This window comes from Narcine bancroftii, chromosome 11 (assembly GCF_036971445.1).
Source record: "Narcine bancroftii isolate sNarBan1 chromosome 11, sNarBan1.hap1, whole genome shotgun sequence".
Lineage (NCBI taxonomy): Eukaryota > Metazoa > Chordata > Chondrichthyes > Torpediniformes > Narcinidae > Narcine > Narcine bancroftii.
Window position 1 is genome coordinate 19,494,923 of NC_091479.1, and position 17,070 is coordinate 19,511,992.

Sequence of the window (17,070 nt, forward strand, 5' to 3'; positions counted from 1 at the left end):
GTAAATGGTTCCTCCAAAGGAGGATTGTAAATGTCAACTCTTCATGAGATATGAGATATTTTATTGCCCCTTTTGAGTGTTCCTTTTATCCATTTCCATTTGGACAATTTGGGGAGGGAGGAAGAATCTGCTTCCCAGCAAGGATTTGTGTGACTCCCAAAGACACTGGAGAAGCTGTATTGTCTCTGAATCGCAGGCTTCTTTAACTAGCTTCTAATTTTCTTTTAAATTAGGCATACGGCACGGTAACAGATCCTTCTGGCCCAGACACATGCCACCCAAATACACCAATTAACCTGCAACCCCTGTATCTTTACAACAAAAACATCCAGATGCTGTACTTTTTTTTTACACCATTTTGGCACCAACAGACTCTTGGAGGAATAAAGGAATACCACTAATCCTAAGGGCTTCTGGCAGAGTACATAATATAGTCAAAGTACAATGTTGCATTGATAATAAACTGCCTGCTATTGGTGGAGGCCTCATGTGCCTTGTTGGCATACAGTTTTGGTCAATTATTAATAGTTATCTCTCCCGAGAAGATTCCCTGAATAATAATAGTTTGGCTGGGTTGTCTGTGAAGCTGAATACTACAGAGTACTTGTTTTATTCCAAGCATGTGGTACAGTCAATGAATACTAACTGTCTGTATTCTCAAATGGAGCAAGAGCATCATCTTTTATGGTTCAGAGTGAACTAAACTGCATTACCTTCCAGTCCAGCAATTCCATGTCAACAGAAACAGGTTCTAGTCACAAGTGGACAGAACCCTCCACAAAAATCTACAGCAGTTTGAAAGATCCACTGTTGCAGAGTAAGGGAATAGGTTCTCAAATTCTCATTTCAAGGGGACGGCATGAAAAGCAGAGTTGCAAACAGTGATCGGGGCTCGGTTTGAGGCATAGCGTTATTCGTCTTTATACAGGAATTCACACCAGTATTTCAAAAGATAGCATGCTAATTTGAAACATTGGAAAAGATTAATAAGTAGTGGCCAGTGGGAGTTCATTTTAATCCGTGGTGCAATGTCAGGAGTGTTGAATTTTGAGCTGATGGCAGCTTGTAAACAATAGGTAAAGACTCAGTTTTGGGAGGGGATTACAATACTGGGTAAATTGGAGGCAAGGGATTTCCCAAGGTTTAATCGTTTTAATATTTTCCTTTTGTTTACAGTTCGGAGATCACGAGAGTGCTTCCCCCTTTGTATTTGTATGTACCAATCCACAGGAACTCCTGGTGAAATTTCCAATGAAAGGACGACACAAGATCTGTAAGTGATTGTAATAATATTCTCTTCTGCCTATTTTATACATTTAAAAGCCTACGCACCAAGAGTTGTCAAAAGACAACAACGAAATGCAAATAATGTCCTGTGTGTTGGTTTGTTCTGAATATTTTTGTCCAAGGTGGATCAAGCAAGTGATGACACAACACTCGCTTCCTCCTTCATCTGGTTTAATAGTTCTTTTTGTTTTACAATTGGTTAATTTCCCTTCAAATGATCCACAAGTTCTGTATTTAACCATTACTTCTAACTGAGAATTCCATCATCTGATTATCCTGTGTACCAAGAATATTTTCTTCTTATTTACTCTAGAATATATTGAAGTTCTTTCATGCCATCACTTTGGTTCGTGAAAACAACTGATATAAATTTAGCTTATCCAAACTCTATAGCACAAAAGTATGAGATAGTTTAAATATTCCATCCTAATAAAGATGGACTTGCATTGGATGATTTCCTAATCGGTTAATGAACTACTTCTGATTTGCTGGCAAAGTTCAGATGAAAGAGGAGATCCAGTAAGACCTCATGCAGAGCAAGGTGACACTCTGCTTTTTAAATGAGCAAACATTGAGGTGCTGGATGGACTCAGTGGGTCAGGGTAGAAGTCAATGTTTCAGGTCAGCGAGCCCTTTTTTTGAGCATCTGCACTTTTTGTGTTTATCAATTTTTAAATGCTTGTTAAGGAGCAAATATTGGCTTGGAAACTTGTCATGTTCTTTGGAGCAGGGTCATTGATGCGATGGAGCAAATGGCCTTATCCAAAAGATGTCTCCTCCTTCGGGAATACACTGGAATTTCACTCTGGATTGTGTGCTTGACCCCATAGTGCAATAAAGATGTGATTTTCTGACTGAAGTGTGCATGTGAACCGCTAAGGCATGGCTAAACTAATTCCTAATGAATTGAATGATCGTCACGATGCAGAGAATAAAAAATAAGTCATGGGAATGGCTTTGAGCATCTGGTGGGAACTGCCCTTATTGGCTCTCTGTTGTTCCTAAGTTTCAAGTTCATGTTTAATACAGTGAGAAGGGTTTTTCCACACAGCAAGTCAACTCTAACGTGTGTACAATCGTACAAAGTCCGAGAGCAAGAGCCCAATTATAGAGCGTGATGTTACGGTGAAAAGATTAGATCGGTTGGTAGCAAGGGCGGCAAGAGGTTCATTCAGGAGCCTGATGTGTGATTCTCTGAGCTTCTATGCCACAATGTGCTACATGAAGCTTGTATGCCTTTCATGGTTTTTACTTCTACAGGTTTATTTTTAAAGTTGCACCATTACATTATGAATTTCTGTAGTCATTTATTTCTATTCTTACTCTTGTTGATCCATGAGCAGTCGATTATATTCATTGCATTTGCAAAGAAGTATTGCACAAACGTGTCAAGTGCATGTCTATGCAATAGTTTTAAAGATTTCTCAACTCGTTTTTCTACTTGAAGATGAACTATTCCAATGAAATAAATTCTTAACTTTTGAAGGGTATAATTATGCTAAGTTTCAAAATGCACCAAATCCTATTATTAGAGCCTTTGTTTGAAACGGATTGTGTAATGGACTGACAGGCCCAGGGAAGCAAGGACAGAGTTTTCCCCAAGATTTTGAGGTTTTAGGGTTGTTGATCAGATTAAGCTGGCACAGGCATGAAACACTGGCCTTCTGTGATTTCAAACCCTGTGTCTTGGCACTTGCAGTCTAATTGTTTGACTTTGTACATTACAAGATCAAGGTTATTATTTTTCCATCAAACGAGCCTGCAGCTGACGTGGACTTTTTACCCCCTCCATAAATCTTCGTCCGCGAAGCCAAGCCAAAGACTATTATGAGACTCTTGGCCAGCTCCAAGTTTTCTCGCTTGATGGGCAACTTTCAGCTGTGTTTTTAAACTACAACATTATTAGGAGAATCTCAGAGGATATATAAAGTCATCAATATTTATAGCAAGATGTTCCACATACCAGAAGTACATGTAATAATTAAGTTATTAGACATAATGTCTTATGTTTCTTGATGAAGTCCTCAAGAATAAGTTCAGTATATTTACATTTCATAAGCGTCTTGGAAGACGGTGGAGGCAATTCCAATGATCATGTCTGTGCTGGCCCCAGAAAAGAGCAATCAAGTTGCTATTGTTTCCTCAGTGTCTTTAACACTATACATTCAGTTTCCTTTATTCCTCCCTATTTTTAATTATGAATCTACTTGTGCCATCCTTCAGACAGTGCATTCCAGATCATCATTTTGCACTTCATTGTTAAATTAATGCTGATCTCGCCAGTGTTTCTTTTGCCATTTATCCCAAGTCTGTGTCCTGTGGTTATTGACGACACCCCCCCCCCCCCCTCTCTTTCCATTGGAAGTGCTGCCTTTACGGAACCTCCTTGGTGAATTGGATAAAAATGATAAGCAATGCAACAGTCAGGATGAAATGTTCTGGCTGCTTTCTTGGACGTCTCTGCATATCCCAGCTATTGTTTCTCATGCAATAAGCATTGCCAAACAGCTTGACGGTAACTATTTAGATCTCATACATGCACTCTGATGTGTACTGTTCAACCTTGGGTTAAGAATGAAGTTACATTTTTAAATAAAAAGTATGAAATGAGGGTGGAAGTAAGAATGATATAGGCCAGGGTGTAGAATAGATAAAGAGAACAAATTATAGGACAAAACCATACATTAGGGTGTGGGTTACAGGCCCCTAATGGCCACAACATTATTGGAGAGAGTATTAATCATGAAATGACCACCATTCCAAGCTCTGATGGAGGAGGACAGTACCAGGCAAAGAAAAAGATTCAAGATTGTCCTTTAGTCTCCTTAAGCAGGTGCAATGTTCCCACTGACTCCTGGGAACTCTGGCCCATGACCACTCACAGTGACGAAGGAGCAATTGAGATGGTACTGAGAACCTTGAATCCATGCATGGCGACCATCCTGTGACCCTAATGAATTGGTGGATGAAGAACACCCCTATCACTCTGGCCTGCTTTGTCAGCTATCTTCCACCCCATCTGTCAAGGAGTCTGAGGTTCCCACTTTGGCATCAATGGACATCCACAAGTGGATTTAAGTCATCCTTGATTATGTGGGACTCCTCAAAAAGAAGAGATGACTTGCTGAAAAATGAACATCATAATCATTGGGATATTGAATAATAATAATCATTTACAGAGCGGAAACAGGCCATGTCGGCCTTTCGAGTCCGCACCGGTTCACTAGAACAACTCCACTAGCTCAATCCTCCCACTCTCCACCAATATCCTCCAACCCCCTCACCTCCATGTACACATCCAACCTTCTCTTAAATGACAGAAGGGACCCTGCCACAACTATCTCATTCGGAAGATCATTCCATTCTGCCACCACTCTCTGAGTGATCTTCCAACAGTACTGTCCAAAGGCACTAACAACACAACTGACCCCCACCTGAGCTGCATCTTCCAAAAGTACACGAGAGCTCTGCTGATTCCAATGAAGAGACCCACTTGAGCAGTTGGGTGAAATCTTACCCTTGCAGCTGTATCTTGGACCAGAAAGCTCTGTTGATTCAAAATGGTGTTAACTGTACACCAGACCCCTCAATTGAGCACAATGGTTAAAATAATTTCAACTTTTTTCCCCAATTGTGACATCAAGTCACACCCAAAAAACTTTAGGATATTCGGAATTCCAGTTGTTCAGTTAATCGGAAGTATACTGTATAATAAATGTTGGAAAATATTCATTGAAGTCCCTAGAAGTTTCATAACATGTAGGAGTTACATTTTTAACAGCAATGTCAGTAGGAAAAACAAAAGTAAATTACAGTCAGGCATTAACAAAAAACCTGAGGGGTTGCATATGGAAGGCAAAAGAGCATGAAATAAATTTGATAAAAACAATAAATTGGCTTGTTTTGAGAATGAATTAATTGAACACCTTCTGGACCGTTTTCCAGAGCAATTATACCTGAGGCCAATTGGAGAACCAGTTATTTAAGACTTGTCTTATATGGAGGCAAAGTTAATTTATAATAAAAGAACTTCTAATCGGGATGGAGAGAGGAAATAATTTCAAACTGATATAATTTTATAAATATATTTTGCCAGGATAAAGAGTGGCTCAGTTTGCGCAACATTGAACGTTGGTTCAAATCTGGTGCTTCCTGAAAGGAGTTCTCCTCAAGTCTGCATTGGTTTCCTCTGGGTGCACCAGACAAAATGTACTGGGGTTGCAGGTCAGTTGGTTGTAATTGGGCAGCGTAATGCTCATGTGCCGAAAGAGCCCGTTAGTGTGCTATATGTCTAAATTTAAATTTAGAAACTGAACTTGAGTCGAGGTAATTACTTCGGTTTGTGAAATAATTTGACTGGATATTAGATCTAAAGATCTAAATATTGGACAAATATCTCATGAATTCCTTGTCGATTCTGTGGAGAAATACAATCAGGGGAAGCAGTGAAAATAAAGACCACCCAAACCAAATTGAAGGCACAATAAGACTGAGAACTTGGAGAGTTTAAGGAACCTGCAAGAGGTGACAAAAAATATGATGGGGAAAATAGAATGAAGTGATAAACTAGCAAGGGATTCATAAATTGTAGGAGTTTTTATAAGGAAGAGAGAAGGAAAATCAAATGTTCAGAGACAAGAAACATAGTCAGGAAAAAGTGCTGATCCAGTCAACAAATATTTTCCATCAATCATCTCTGCTGCAGATAGATGTAAACCAAAGATCAAGTTGGAATAAAGAACGCTAATTAATGCCAGTAAAGAGCAAGTACGAGAGAAATTGCAGGAGATGGAAAAGCAACAAATTCACTGGAGTTCCAAAAGATTGGCTGCAGAAAGGCTTGGATGCACAGATGATCTCCAAAAATTCCTTGAATTCTGAAACGGTTTTTTAAAAAATTGGAACATAAATCAAGCAGCTCTGTTCCAGGGTGAGATGATGTAGTGATCTATTGAGCCTGCCATTGATTGTTGAAAGTCCTGGGATGGGGAATTTAGAAAATCATTATAGAATTAGAAAAGTCTGCCTGATGTTGTGAATGGGATTTTGTGTTTGACAAATCAAGTTGGATCTTTCAGGATTCGATTAGTCGTGGAAACAGTGGCTGGAGAATATCAAGTTTCTTCAAAAGATATTTAATAAAATCCCACACAGAGTTAATAAGTAAAATAATAGAGAATTGGACAAAAGGCAGAAAGCAGAGAGTGGAGATAAATGAGGTTACCAGTAAAGTTCGATGGAGATCAGTACTAGGCCCTCAGCTATTCACCATTCATATGAATAAAAGGGTGGAAAGGAGAGGGTTTCCAGGATTTGCTGGCTCCTGCAAAACTGGTGTATAAGCGAGTCTGCAATCACCACATTCAGGGAGTGAGGAAAAAGATGGAAAAGCAGCGTTTTTTTTTAAATTTTTTATTTTTCACACCATAAATCACAATAGCCATGATATACACTTTTTCTTTTTGAAAAGCAGCGTTTTGTGGGGGGAAATAAATCTACACTTTTAAAGAAAAAGATAGAAAATTAGAAAATGTTTACCTGGTAAGAAACAAGCTCTTTTGCTGCTCTTTCTCTCGTACTGTAAGAGACACCAGGTAACACTAACGGCGATTCTTTGTCTTTTGCCTCTTGTAAGGCAGACAGTTTTGTGTAATATTCCATGTTCTGTACTATTACATGACAATAAAAGAAATCTTAAAGACATTTTGGTTAATGAGTGGGGCATCTTGCTATTATCTTAGATGCCTACGGTAATGTGACGCCTGGAGTAAGCATGATGTGGGTAGACAAGAAGTCTGCATGCGCTGAGGTCTAGTGCATTTCACCAAAGGTGCTGGAGAACTCAGCATGTTGCACTGTAGCCACAGGCAGTTGACGTTTAAAGCTTGGGCTATTCTTCAGGAGTGTCAGAAATCAAGCAGACATCTGAACAAAAATATGTGGGAGGGAAGGGGAGGAGCACGGAAAAGAAAGTGCTATAGGCGGGAGGGGGAAGAAGAGAAAGGAGCCGAGAGATATTGTGTGAGAGGCCCGTCGATATTAATGCTGCCTGGTTGGAGACTCCAGATATGGAGTACAAGGTGGTGTTTCTTCAATTTACAAGTGGCCTTGACCTAGTAGTACAAAAGGCTATGGACAGACAATAAGGTGTGGAATTGAAGTGGGTGGCCACAAGGAGGTCCTTGCTGTTGCAACGAACAGTGAAGGTTCTCAATGAAGTAATTTCCCCCCCCCCCCCAACAAGCATGGTGTAGCAGTTTTGGCCTGTGTTTCCCAGGTAGGTTGAACTTGGCTTGGAGACATTGCAAATTAATTTAAACAATTCCTGGGATATTGAGTAAGATTAGCTTATGTTCACTCGTGTTTCAGAAAATGAGCAGTGATATCATTGATTTGTACAAGAATCTTAAAAGAGTTAACAAGTTTAGCACTGATAAGCTGTACTGCTTCCAGTGACAGAATCCAGAGCGAAGAACCACAGCCTTTATTGGTCATCCAGAGATTGTGAACCTTTGGTATTCTGAACCCTTGGATATGCTGATATTAAATTCATTGAGTGTATTCAGAGCTGAAGGAATGATTTTTTAAGCACAGGTATCAAGCAGGAAAGTGAACTTGGGGAGCATGATTGGACCTGATATTGAATGCAGAAGTATCTGATAATAATGAATTTATTGTCATACAGTAAAATCCCTGGTCAGCGGTACCTATGGGGGTTGATAGATGCCGGAGAAGTATATTTTCCGGCTGCTTGAGATTGCATGTGGCGTGATTGGTGAACTAACCGCAAGGTGGTTCCAATTTTAAGTTTTCATATTTTTTACGTGTTTATTTTCCGCTATTTTTTGCCGAGTACTTGAGGCTGCTGGTTGCTTAAATTCCAGATAATGGGGATTTGACTGTAGATTGCATCTTGACTGCACCAAGATTCTCACTTGCCGCAAAAAAAATACAGAAACAAGTGTAATCGTACACTTAATTTAATTAAAAAGTGACAATAGATTGAAAAAAAGATAAATATTCATCGTTATCCTCGTGCACAAAAAAAGTGACTTGAGTGGTGCAGACATGGAACTGAATTTTTCTAGGAAAACATAATTGTTGGCATTTTTAGGATCCGCTCTACCCCTATCATTTTCTAAACTGACTCGAAATCAGATAATGAGGAATAGGCTAAGAATATGGAATCAATCTAGGAAATTTTTTGGTTGTATTAGTTTTTCCCGAGAGAGTCCCATTGTAGATAACCACTTCTTTTTACCTTCTGTTATAGATGCAGGTTTTAGGGAACGGTATAGATCAGCTATTAAAAGTTACAAAGATTTATTATTTGTAAAAATTTTGCTTCTTTTGAACAATTGTCAGTTAAATTTATGCTTTCCAATCGACATTTTTTTAGATATTTGCAAGTTAGACATTTTCCTGGAATCATGGATTCAAATGTTCTTGATATATTTTTTGATTTGCAGTTTGTTCATAGTGAGTTAATATCACATATTTACAATAATTTACTGGATTTAAGACTAACCTTAATGGTTAAGATTAAAAATGATTGGGAACAGGATCTTAATATAACCTTCTCAGATGAGGACTGGCATTCCACTCTTAGATTCTTCATTTTGTGCTAGAGATTGTTTATTGCAATTTAAAGTGGTGCACAGAATACCACTATCTAAACTTATCTCATTTTTATGCAGATGTTGATCCATTGTGTGAAAGGAGTAAAATTTTAAGAGGTCTCACTAATTTACATGTTTTGGGAATGTCCCAAATTAAGAAGATTCTGGGAGAACAGTTTTCAATCTTTATCAACGATTTTAAAAATAGATCCATGCCTTTCAATTGCTTTGTTTGTCTTCATTGTCGACCCAACTATACCTTTGTCGGTATCTCAAGAGAAGGAGTGTGCTGATAGCCAAATGAGGGGTCTTAATGAAGTGGAAAGATGAACTTCCACAGATTCATGGGCAGTAATGGCAGATTTAAGTTTGGGAAAAAGTTAGATGCAATATCATGGTTGGCAGTTTTAGGCGGTTTGGCTGCTCAGGCGATGCTCCTTCTGGAGGTAGTGATCCGATCCATTTTCATTGTTCTTTTTTTTCTATTTGTTTGTTTTTATAAGTAACCTCGATTAGAGGGAGGGATTAGTTTAAGTTTTTTTTCTTTTTCTTGTTTTTTAAAAAAAAATAAGTTGATGAATTAGGGTTTATATATGATGGTCCTAAACTATAATATTATTTGATATTATACCAAGTTAGAGCAGATTGTTTATAATGTAATTCATGTGATTTTCATTTTTAATTGTTAATTGATAATTAACAAAAATTGGATTGGTGGATTTTTACCAGTTATATAGTTCTGTTATATTAATGCAACCTGTATACAAGATTATTATATTGAACTCAATAAAAATATTTTAAAAAGAAAGGAGTGGTTCAGACAAGTCCTTTGTGGTTTCATACCAGTCTCTGGTGCAACAAGGGCCAGACGGCTGTTGGAAAGAAATTGTTCTTGCCCTAAGAGGTGCTGGTCTTCAGACTTCGGTCCCTTCTGACTGAAAGTGGTAGGTTGTGATCAGAATGATGGGATTCTTTTATGATGTTGGCAGTAATTCACCTGGCTGTGTTCCACTGAATGGGAGGTTGGAGCACTCTTGTTAGCTTCAGGAGCCTTCTGCATTCCTGGGTAGTTGAATTCCTAAACCAGGCTGTGAGGCAACCAGCTTGCACACAATCCCGAAGGTTGATAGACTATTTGGTGATGTATCAAGTTTTTCCAGCCTCATTAGAAAGTAGAGGCTTGATGTCCTGGCTCCAGGAGGGGGTCTTCTGAAATACGAACTCCCAGGATCTTGAAGGGTCTGACCCGCTCCACCTCCATCCCATTAATGCAGTCCGTCTGTGCAGAACAGAACAGACTGCTTCTGTTGTTCATTCCTGAGGTCTCTGTGTCAATCTGTTCGTAAGGACACAATAGGGCCACATCATGTTTATTGTGTTGTGGAGTGACCTCAGTTGCAATCTTTGGATTTCTGAATCTCCTAATCTCAGAGCAATTCATTTATCTGCCGCACTATCCTTGAACCAATTCTGTGCAAACCAAAGCACTGAACGCAACATGGAAATATTTATGACTTGACTTTTTAATCCCGCGAGTTCCACATATTCCAATTTACATTTCTTGGAACCTGACATGAATTAGAGCTTTATAATTCACCCACAGGGCCAAGTAACTTGGTAACACATAACTGGCAGCTCCCAAAGTTAAATGAGATGCAGTCGTGATATAACTAAGAACATTTGCAAGTGGAACAGATGACTGAAACAATAATTTTCCTCATTACAAACTGCAGCAAGAATCCTGAGATGTTCCAAAGGCAAATAGAAGAGAGGGACCATTCAGTGTGTCTACTTTGACTTCAAGCCTGACTTAGAAACGTACATGATTTTTAAAAAAATTTAAACGTCCGGCTCACGAGCCTGTGCCACCCAAATACCCCAATTAACCCACAACCACCATAGGTTTTGAAGGGTGGGAGGAAACCAGAGTATTCGGAGGAAACCCATTCAGACACGGTGACAAACTCCCTACAGACAACGCTGGATTCTAACCCAATCACTGCTGCTGTAACAGCATTGCATTCCCATGTCACTCAAGTAGGTACAAAGCCTTTAACAAACTTCTAATGTTGCAGGTCAAAAACTCCTAAATGATTCATTGTAAGGAGCCAAGCTGTCTAAGGCCATCAGGGAAGCAAAGTGTGCACACGCCCAGCGCATTTACAGTCACTTCCAAGACAGCAAGAACACGCGATTCATGTGGACATTATCACCCACAAGAACGCACCTTCTGTCTGTGCTGGTGATGCTTCCCTCCCAACGCACTGAACGACTTCTACTTCGAGATGAAAAAAACAATGCAGCGAAGATGACTCCCTCTCCTCCAAATGACCAGGTCTTGCAATGATTGAAAAAGCAACAAAAGAGATGGTTGTTGACTTCGGGAGGACCCAGGGGGTGAGGTAACCACGCTCTGCTGACCATTGACGGCTCCACCGTTGAGGTCATCAAGTTCCTTGGAGTGAAAACGACACTGTATATATTTGAAAGGAGAAATGTGTATATCTTGAATAATGTGATCTATAGTGTGAAAAAATAAAAATTTTTTAAAAAAAAGTTCCTTGGAGTGCACTTGGCAAAGAATCTCACCTGGTCCCTGAACACCAGCTTCACAACCGAGAAAACACAGCAGCATCTCTACTTCCTTAAAAGGCTGTTCATCTCCCACATTCTACAGAGGATGCATTGAGAGCATCCTGTTCAACTGCATCACCACCTGGTTTGGTACCTCCTCGGACCGCAGGACCCTGCAGAGGATAGTGAAATCAGCGGAAAGATCATTGGGGGGGGGCTTCATTCCTACCATGAAGGACGTCTACAACACTCGATGCAGGCGAAAGGCAATAAACATTGTGAAGGACTCCATGCACCCCTCAGGTAAAGTGTTCTACCTTCTGCCATTTGATAGGAGGTATCGTAGCACTCGGGTCCTTATGTCTAGATTGGGCAAGTTTCCCCCCTACCCCCCCCCCCCCCCCGACCCCCAGCCATCAAGCTCCTGAATTCCCAAAGTACGTGGATAGTGTACCATGGACTTTTACTGTATATGTCTTAATATTTTAATATTTCAATGTGTTTAACTTCTAACATATTTATGTAAATATGCCCCGTGGTCCTGAAAAAGCGCTCTCTCATCTTTACCGTGCGATAAATATAGATAACTTGATCTGATTTTGCCTTGTGCCTTGTACATCTTTCAAAAGCTGCACCAAACCTGGGTTAATTGATGACTGTGACTTCAGGAACCACGCATACCATGATTTCTACTGACCTGGAATCTCAGATACTGATGTGTCGTGTAATGGTTCTCCCTTGGGTAAATTCTGCTTGATTTTGAGAGACTGTATCATGACTTTTTCACGTTTTGGCTCCACATTTTTGATGACAAAAATCCTAGCCCCACTTGTAAATACCATCTCTCTTTGATCCAACAGTCTTAAAGTGTAACAGGGTGGATTTGGAAACTTTATCAGCTCTCTTTCAAGTAAGACCTTATGCCAAGTCTCCATCTGCTTGCTCCAATGGGTATTAACTAAGAGCAGAGTGTTCTCCTGGTATCCCCACCCTCATTACTACCTTCAATACACCACATTAAAATGATCTGGTCATTTAAGGTGCTGCACATGTGCAAGCCAGCCACTTTCTTTAGTTCCATTACAACATGTACTTTAACAGTAATCCTCTGGGTTGTAAAGCGCTTTGGAATGCCTCTGGGGTACAATGAGGCCTCATCAAAATGCAAGAAATTGTTCTTTTTTCTTTGCCTAGGTATTTTTTTTAAAAAGCAATTTTCTTCCTTGTTTTTTCTTTAAATTTTTATGGTGCTCTTGGCTTCTTTTCTAGGCATTATTCAGTGCTTTGATTAAAATGGAAAAATCTCAGGCACAAACCTATGTTTTAACAATCCATAATGCAGTGTAATACACTTTCCTAAAGGGCATTACATCCTGTTTCCTATCAGCTTGTCAAGTGCACGCTCTTGAAAAGCGTGTGTCAAAAACACAGCAATATCACCTAAATTTAATCTCCTTCAATATACCACACTTTAAATACGCATCCAACTTGCCCATCTGGATTTTGGGTTGGTCATATGCTTTCCTGACAATACTTCAGTTCTGGTTTGTTATTTTCAGTGGGGTGAATGTTGTTGTAATAAATCAGTTTTTCATTTACTCAAAGTCCAAATATCGTCCCACCAAGTGTGTGTATATCTGGTGATGGTGAACTGTGCAAGGCATAGAAGGAGCTTCAAAAAATGGTGCCTTCCTTGGAACTTTTTAGAAAAAGACAGTGTGAGGGCCATAATGGACATGTGTAAATGCCAGCTCTCTATCGCAGAAATATCTTTTAAATATCTACTTGAAAGTAACAGAAAGTTTTGCTGGAGGAGAGAAGGGAAAGGGAAGGGAGGGAGAACAGAGAGTAAACTAGCAGAAACCGGAGAAGTTGATGTTAATGCCATCCATTTGGAAAGTGCTCTTGTCCTCCTCCATTTCTCCATCCACTTCCCTCTCCATTCACAGAGCTATCCCCTCTCCCCTTGCCTGCTGGTGTTACCTCCCTTCCTTATCCACCTATTACATCCATTACCTCCTGCCTGTGGGACTGTTCTCCTCCCACTGCCTCCTTCTCCCCCCCCCCCACTATTTTGTTCGAGCGCCTGCCTGCATTTGTTCATCCCCTGATGAAGAACTCAAGCCCGAAACGTTGGTGATGTATCCTTATCTTTGCTATATAGAGGACACTCTTTGTCCTGCTGAGCTTCTCTAGCACTGTGTTTCTACTTCAACTACAGTGTCTGCAAACTTTTGTGTTTTACTCGAATCCGATGGCAGGAGACAGCACCTTTCATTTAGTCAAACTCCCACATACTAAAAAGCAATGGAAACTTGTTTCCCGTTAGAGCCTTTGTAAAATTCATGATTATATGAAATGAAAACTAAGTTGAAAAAAAAAGCAAGTCTCTGAGAGCAACAGGGCAGCGTGTAATTAAAGTGGCCTTCTTTGTGAGCTCCACTATCGACCAGAGGACTCTGCGAGATCATGTTGAGTTCCTCCAGCATTTTCTCTTTTTCCTGTTGAAACAAGAACTCTCAGCCTCAAATGAATGAATTTGAAGGGTATCCACTGGATGGGAGAGTTCACGGTGGGGTTTTTTTTTGGCAGAGGTTGTTTGAGCCTTTACAATTGTAATTTAAACATACAGCTCGATAACAGGCCCTTCTGTCTTTCAGCCCATGCCGCTCAAACAGCCCAATTAGCCAACTTTTTGAAGGGTGGGAGGAAATCTGTGGGGAGAACATGCAAGCTCCTTACACAATGGATTTGAACCCGGGTCGTTGGAGCTGTGATAGCGTCACACTACACCAACCGTGCTGCTCACTGGATTACTTAGATTTTTTAAAAATCCGTTTGAAGAGGTTGCTGCGTTTTCTGGAGCCTGATGCTTTTGACAGCAAAAAAAATTATTGCCTGACATTTTGGAAGAAATAATTTCTATTGGCTGAGCCAGTTCTGTCACGTAAAGGATTTGCATTTGTCGTTTTTAATTATGCTAGTCTTTTATATGAGATGTAAATACAGGTCAGTCAGCTATGTCTCAGTTGGCATGACAACGCGAAGGCACATAGACCCAACCTGGCACAGAGCCAGAGTGGTTTTCCAAACACTGAATCCTAAACAAATCATATTTTGGGTTTACGGTGTACAATGTCGGGGATTCACATATTTTGTTTCTGTGCATGAATTTTATTCTGTAAGGAGAATACACTATATTGGTTTCTGGAAGTGGGGTGTGGGGAATAGAGGTTCCTTTGTGATTACCATGAGAGCTAATTGTGTGCTAATGCGAAACTGCCTCCTCACTAATTCCATGAGGTGAGCTGTGTGAGACCTGACCCAGCAGAGCGAATGCACAAATTGCAGCAGAGCCTTTCCAGGGAATCTGCCTGTCATCATCAAATAAAAAGCCAAATCTCTGAGAGCAACAAGGCAGTGTGTAATGAAAGTGGGCTGCTTTGTGAGTTCAATATTAAGAGCAGCTGCTGTCCCTGGTCATTCAGTGCCGATGACTGCCAGGTGCCCTTTTTAACAACGTGATCATTGATGTTTATGTAAGCTGACTGCAAGAATAGACAGCACAGAATCCCGCTCTGAAATTGTATTTTTGTCCGCTTGACTTTTTTTGAGCAAGAACGCCGTCTATAATAACCAGCACTTCACTGCATCCCCCTTCCCCCACCCGCTACAGCCCATGTGCTCAAGAGTTGGAATTGCTGCAAAGCAGATTGAGAGCAGGTGGTACTGAAACTCCTACTCCACTCCCAGTGTTGGCCACTTGAGATCAAGGGCAGCCCTTGCCTGCTGTGTATTGAGGTGGCGTTAACAATGCAGCATTCTCTGCTCTCTGGCTCACATATGTTATTCCATTTGACAAGAAAAATATCAATGTTCCTTTTAAGAGATGTCTTCATTATCTGAAGTACCAAGGGGTGCAAGTTTTATGCTAGAATCGTGATATTTTGGTTTAATTTCATCTGGAGCACTGTGTTCAGTCTGGATACCACACATCAAGAAACCTCTTCAGTCTTGGATTGGTGTGCGCTGAAGACTCCAGGGAATAACACCAGCGCTGAGATTTACTTGTGAACATACTCTTCAGAGAGTGGGTTTTACTTCCTTGAGTCTGGAAGATTTAAGTTATGTTATTGAAGTGTTTAAGAAGTTTCAAGGGTGTGATTGGGTCAATGGAGAGGAAATGCTTCCTCTTGAGGGCAGAGTCCAAGATGAAATGGGCTATTCAAGAGTGCTGCTGAGTTGCATTTCTTTACATGTAGGAGAGTGGAACTCTGGAGTAGTCTTCTCCCACCCAATCCAATGCAAGAGGGTATTGTCATATACATGCTGTGCATACTTGTGTAAAGTCCAATTTTGTAGTCCATTTTTAATGATAAATTTAGGGCTGAAATTCACATTAGAATCCAAAATATCATATTAGTAGCAGGATGATCTCTAAACAAATAAAGAACAAAGACACAATGGATTAAAGTAACAATACAGAGCCTGTGCATCAGAATGCACATCCTACCACAGGGGAGGTTGGACTGAAGCAATTATCTGTGTTGTTAGGGGCATCAGAAGTTCTGATTGGGCCAAGACGAGAGTTCACATTGGAAGCGTCAAGAGCTGCAATGGGTGAGCAGCTGGGGCCAAGGCACGCGCTCACAACCGAGGCATCAGGAGCTCCAATGGGCAGGCGGCTGGGGTTGATACGAGTCTGCGTTGGAGTCATTGGGGGCTCCGATGGGCAGGCGGCCGAAGACAAGGGATGAGTTCGCGACCGAGGCTTCAGCGGCTATGGCCTGTGGGCAGCCGGGTCCAAGGTGAGAGACAGGTCAAATTTTACGAGATGTATAGGAAATTCCATATTTTTTGGCCAAAAATAGAGGTTGACTTTTGCATTGTACAGTCAGTACAATGTATGGGTACACCGGAATTCTTACTTCCTGTAGACGCAAAGATACGTAAGATGCAACAACAACTTATCATAATGCACCATGAAACAGAAAAAGAGATGATAAATTGAAAAGGATAGAGAAATAAATGCTCACAATTGCAGTTAGTACAAGACAAAAGTGATGTTTCAATAGGTCGGACTGATCTTTTCATGATCCTGGAGTAGGTTATGGTATAGTAGTTGGCATGTTTAAGAGCCTGACGGCTGTTGGTGAAAGAACTGTTCTCGAACCAAGAGGTGCTGAGCTCACCTTATGTCACTTGCATCTGAAGAGGTTGTGACTAGGGGGAGGGTCCTTTATGATGTTGGCTGTCCTTTTGAGGCAGTATTTCACACACAGGTCAGTGCCTATGATGTACTTGGCTCGGTTTACTATCTTCTGCAACTTTTTGGGTTCTTGTGCACTTGAAGTCCAATGCAGGCTGCGATGTGCAATATGTTCCTGTGGTTAAGTTGGTTGTAATTTCCAAAATTAGCATGTGAGGCTGGAAATCTGAAATTAAGTCCGAGTTTTCTGAACATATTTTACAAGTCAGGTGGAATGTGTGGAGCGAGAAATGGTTAACTTTTGCAGTTAATAGTAGTCAAATCCGGTCGAGACAGAGGGTCTGATTAAGGGTCACTGATCTGAAACTTAACTCTATTTCT

General features: G+C 40.5%; 1 protein-coding gene across 4 annotated transcripts in view; it reads left to right on the forward strand.

Annotated features, from left to right (window-relative positions):
* The window catches only part of trip4 (thyroid hormone receptor interactor 4), a 136,078-nt gene that overhangs the window by 99,029 nt on the left and 19,979 nt on the right, over positions 1-17,070 (forward strand). For all 4 annotated transcript variants that reach the window (XR_011346360.1, XM_069902815.1, XM_069902817.1 and 1 more), the window contains one exon: positions 1,177-1,273. Coding sequence is in view for 3 of the 4 variants with exons in the window: in XM_069902815.1 (XP_069758916.1) it covers positions 1,177-1,273 (97 nt within the window). In the remaining variant the exon portion in view is untranslated. The remainder of the gene's footprint in view (positions 1-1,176; positions 1,274-17,070) is intronic.